At 46.4% G+C, this 5000-nt stretch overlaps 1 protein-coding gene across 4 annotated transcripts in view; it reads right to left on the bottom strand.

The window, feature by feature from the left end:
- LOC308409393 (thrombospondin-type laminin G domain and EAR repeat-containing protein-like) overlaps nucleotides 1–2978 on the bottom strand; it is a 21854-nt gene extending 18876 nt beyond the window's left edge. Inside the window, exons 1-4 of one of the 4 annotated variants that reach the window (XM_080902100.1) lie at nucleotides 2860–2978; nucleotides 2706–2753; nucleotides 2520–2613; nucleotides 1407–1606 (exon numbers count right to left, since the gene is read on the bottom strand). In XM_080902100.1, coding sequence (XP_080758226.1) covers nucleotides 1407–1488 — 82 coding nt within the window. In that variant the 5' untranslated portion in view covers nucleotides 1489–1606; nucleotides 2520–2613; nucleotides 2706–2753; nucleotides 2860–2978. Of the gene's footprint in view, nucleotides 1–1406; nucleotides 1607–2519 lie in introns of all 4 variants that reach the window. The other 3 variants (XM_080902098.1, XM_080902099.1, XM_080902101.1) reach the window with 3 other exon arrangements.
- Between the last annotated feature and the right edge of the window lie 2022 nt (nucleotides 2979–5000).

The raw sequence follows: 5000 nt of genomic DNA, 5'->3' as shown, positions 1-5000 counted from the left end.
GATTTCCACCGCAGAGTTACACTGAACCAGCTGTATGTAGCTCGATTTAAATCACCGCAGGGACACATAAGCAGTGATCCAGGTTAGACAGTTTATCTCCTGCTGCTAATTTCAGATCCCTGAAAGCTGATTTTCATGAAAGCAGCGGCTAGTGAGGCGAGTTTATCAGCTCAGAGCTCATTTCCTCCAGCTCTGACTGATAAGTGTATCTGCAGTTAATCTGTATCAGCGATGACATGTAAATGATCTCAGATCAGTTTATTTTTATCCCCTCACAGACGGACGTTTCTACGTCTGAAACCTCAGACCTGATCTTAAAAAAAAGCTCAAGCTTTTCAGCTTCCTGCCGAGCAGTCACAGATTTCTGCTCTGACTCTGATGAGGCTCGAGTAAATCATTAAAACATTAAAAATCAGTGTTAGACAGCGGCTGAGGGAGCAGAGACAGCATCAGGTCAACGTTAGTTTTCAGCTGGAATTCCCCTTTAAGCTCCTCTGAGGCCGTCTGTGTGTTTTGTTGCGCTTGAGGATCAATGTAAGATGAATGGAGGATGAATGGAGGATGAATGGAGGATGAATGGAGGATGAATGGAGGATGAATGGAGGGAGGGGACGACATGTACAGAAACAGATCTCACATTTCAAAGACTGAAAACACAGAAGAACAAAGCAGCGAAAGCGTCTGAAACACAGCGAGACGTCAGAGTTGGAGCTGCAAAGCCTTCTCTGACATTTGGCATCAGTGAAGTCAGCGACAGGACACACCTCAGGGGTCAGAGTTCACAATACTCAACCTCAGGAAGGCTGCTCACAAAGCCCAGGAGCCAAACGCAGTTTCAGTTGCCGGAATAAATCAGCTTGTAGCAAAGAGAAAGATCAACAGTAATGTCATCAAAAGGAAACATGAAGTAAAGCTGTGTACTCAGCTCTTTAACCAGAACAGAAAGACAGGTGGGAACACCTGAAAGTTCCTCAACTGGAAGCTCCACTGAATAATGCCCAGAAACACGTGATAGAGAGGACCAGGGGTCGGTTTAAACTGTGACAACGGAACAAACGTTATCCTCATGTTTTCCATCGTTACGCGACCCTCCTAACCCCACACCAGTCTGGTGACTGGATGTCTTTGGGGGCCTGTCCAGGATCTTCAGCACAACAGAACAACTTGAACAAGCAAGTCATGAATTAAAACTTCCTGTTAGGATACAACAAAGCTTTCAGCACAATGTCTGTCAGTAGTAATATATAAAAAACAAGCTCAAACCTTTATTTATCCAGTCTCACAAGAAAAAGTCTCTCTTATTTTTGTGCAGATTTTGTGTTTTGTTCTTCAGAAATGAATCTGACCTCCTGAAACATGTGACCGTCCCTTTAGAGCTGAAACCAGCACTCTGTATCTCCTCGTACCTGTACAGGGTCTCCAGCTGTGGCTCTGGACTCTGGCGGTGAGCAGCACCCAGGTGAGCAGCAGGAAGTGACACGAAAACATCACGCCTGTGCGCTGTGAACAGTTTGACTCCCGCTCACCGACCCGCTTCCTGTCCTGCGTCTCTCAACGTCATTCTCCAGTTGGCCTGAGGATCTCCTGGGCGGTGTTTCTTCAGCGTCTGTGGTCAAAGAGCAACACGACAAACGTCTCAGATTTGGTTCCTTACAGCGGCGTGTCCAACATTTCCACCCGGAGAACCCAGACGGCCGTCTCGCCAATTCTTCATGAACGCCACCAAGTTCATTTGTGTTCACATAACCTGGCTTCAAACCAGCAAACTGTCTCTTTATCTGTAACTACAGCTCAGCTTTCAGTTTAAAGCTGATCGTCCTGAAATAAAACTGCTAGCTTTATTTTTAGCTAATAATTTATTCTCTTTATTCATATTTGAGGTATTGCAGCTGTATATCTAACAGTCATTTTAACTGCCAGCCATATTTGCTGTGGTAGACATAGTGAAACATTTAATTTGTGGCCTTAATGGTTCAGCAGTTTTTGACTGTCAGCCGTACTTTCACATTACATTACATTTCACTTTGTTTCTTATCTGTCATTTTCAGTTAACTTTTAGTTAACTGCCTGTTTAAAATCATTTCTGTGGTTACGGCAGAAGGACCCTTGGTGGGACTCTCCATGTTACACCTGCACCAGGTGGGATTTTCACAGCACTACAGACTGGTTTAAACTGGTTTAATAAATGATGCTGAACATACAAAACTCGAGTAACGTGCAAACCTGTGGCTGAGAAATATCACACTGTGTAATTTTACCATCAGACTGCACTATCAACACTTCACGCGGTCACATTGATCACAAAACGATTAAACGATCAGCCAAAGATAAGAACAGCTGCTAAAGATAAAATCATGTGAACTCGTTTCGTTTCTCCCCGTCGTGTAACGAAGCTCGTCTCCTGAACACTAACCTGCTAACATGAGCGTCTGGCCCACATTTGAATCACATGAGAATCTGTGAGAGGAAAACAAAGATGCAAAAGCTTTGATGCACAGTGACGTCATATCTGAGCAAACCTGGGTCAGAGGTCAGAGGTTTAACCAGCCTCCTGAGGTCCAGCTCCAGTCCTAGTCTGTGATGAGGTTTCAGGACATGCGAGGAGACCTCTGACTTGAGCACAGGTAAGAAGAGGCGGTGAGAGGAGCTCAGAGTGGGGAGGTCTGGCGTGCTGTGACCTCACAGACGTACAGTCTCTGCTCTACCTGTCGGCCGTCCTTAAACCGTCCTCTTCGTCTTTGCTGGACATTTATCTGTTCTTCAGAGAAACCAAAAACACAACCAGGCTCATCATCAGTCCACCTTTAAAAGTGTTCTCAGTGTCTGAGATGAACCTGATGATCTTCAGCGTGTCTCCACCTTCAGGTGCAGACCTCCACCTGTCGTCTCCTCCTCCCTCACCACGTTTCCTCTTCTTTAAGTCCTCCACAGTTTCTCCTTTCCTTCCTCTGAGGCTGCTGTCTGTGCAGTGACTGGAGATGATTTTCAGCTTCAGGTGAGTATGACTGAGGAGAGAGAGAATTTACCTGCACGTGAGCTGGCCTCGCTCGCCCCACATTTAAATAAAAAAGACTGGGAGGGGCTGAGGAGCGAGAGGGAGGGAGGGGCGGCTGCCTCCTCTTTACCTGTGACACACTTGAACTCACCTGAAGACAAACCTGACAGACAAAGCTGGACAGAGTCCACCTGAGGTTTCTGCACGTTGCTGCTGCAGGTTAGTTCACGTATTACTGGTCAGAGCAGCTGACACATTTCGCTGCCTCGGTGATCAGATATGATCACTTCCTGTCGGCGACCATGACGCTGATCAGACCAGCCAATGGGTGACCGCACGCTGTGCTAGTCCATCTTTTATATACAGTCAGTCTGTGTTAAACTGATAAGCCCGACCGATATCAGATTTTTAACAGCGATACTGATATTCAGTGATTTAAAAGCCAATATTCAGACATTTCGGCCGATATTTGTCACTCTTTTCGTCCTTCTCGTTCCTCGTTTTTACCCTCTGCCCAGGTCGGATCAGCTGTTTGCTGTTTGTGACGTTTCAAACATAAACATGGAAGATGCAGAGCGCTCTCTGGTGGACAAATGATGTAAGGTTAAAGGGTGTTTCTGTTGTCTCATGTATCGTCTGTGACGAGCTGAAACTAACAGAGCAGCAAATAATAATCTGAGCTCTCCATGAATTTGGTGCGGCTCTAAAAATGATGTCATATTGAATTCTTATTATTTTGTGTGTCTCGTGCTGTGCAGCCGTCTGGGTTTGGGCTTGTCAGTCAGGTGTTGTACTAATAAAGTTTGATTATTCCTTCCTACACTGAAACTGTAAATATGAACGATCAGCTGCAGAGTTCGGTCCATGTTTCATATGATGTGAGGTTCCTGCACACATGCTGCCTGAGAGGAGGAGGAGGAAGAGAAGAAGAAGTGACTGATCTCAAGTCTGTGGCTCGCCCTCAGCTCTTCACAGCACAGGAATTTCCCAGGTGAGCCAGGGCTCCGCCCCTTGCCTGTCTGACCCACTCCCTGAAATCAGGTGCCATCAGACCTGAGGCTGCACACACACACACACACACACACACACACACACACACACACACACACACACACACACACACAAAAGTACTGCATTCAATGCCAAAAGTACACAGGTATGATCAAAATAAACAGAGATTATTAGAGATTATATTCACCTCCATCATTATTGCTCAGTCTCATGGTTCTGGCCAGTCGTTTCCAGTGAAAATCCTGTAGTTCCTCTGACACCCAGCAGGGGCAGCAGGGAGTCAGTCTCCATAGACAAAGTGTTCTAGTCTCTAGTTTCACCTTCCTAACACAACAAGTGGGGAGGATGTTTCATTCAAAGAGTAAATTATTAAATTTTTAGGGGCGCGGCCTGTTTGATTGATGGTGACGCTGTAGCTGCTCGCTGTCTGCTAGGCTACACCTCAGCTAACTGCCCTGATGTGGGTCTCTGGACTGTGTTTGTGCTGTTGGAGTACTTTAATGACATCATCTGAAGAAACTAGCTAGCATCAGCTAATAACTCAGTGCTCTGCCCTCTCTTCACACCTGGCTCTAAAACCTCAACACAGTTCAAAATGGTTCAAATGAAAAGTGTCCAGATCCAGTCATGGTGGTCTCAGTTCCTGTCCCTGTGACTCTGAGATGGTACGACGCGAGCATGTGGAGGCGGACACGATATCACTCAAATTAAAATCAGGTGTTTGCCCACCGAACCCCGTACCTCCACAGGTAAACCAGAAGTCAGTGTTTGCTGTGAGGGGCGAGCGCTGGGAGCTGCACAGTGTACTCAGACATGAAAAGCAGCTGTGATCTGAGAGACGTTTAAAGCCCAGTAATCCCAGTTTAAATGTGAGCCTGGATCCAGGCCAGCAGGCAGAGACACGAATGAACCCACAGAGACCGAGCTGCAGGTTCACAGGTGGAAGCAGAGTTCCACACCTTTACCTGTGTCTGCCCTCAGTACAGGTACAACA

The sequence above is a fragment of the Rhamphochromis sp. 'chilingali' genome (assembly GCF_963969265.1).
Source record: "Rhamphochromis sp. 'chilingali' genome assembly, chromosome: 14".
Taxonomy (NCBI): domain Eukaryota; kingdom Metazoa; phylum Chordata; class Actinopteri; order Cichliformes; family Cichlidae; genus Rhamphochromis; species Rhamphochromis sp. 'chilingali'.
This window is presented reverse-complemented; position numbering and strand designations above follow the sequence as displayed.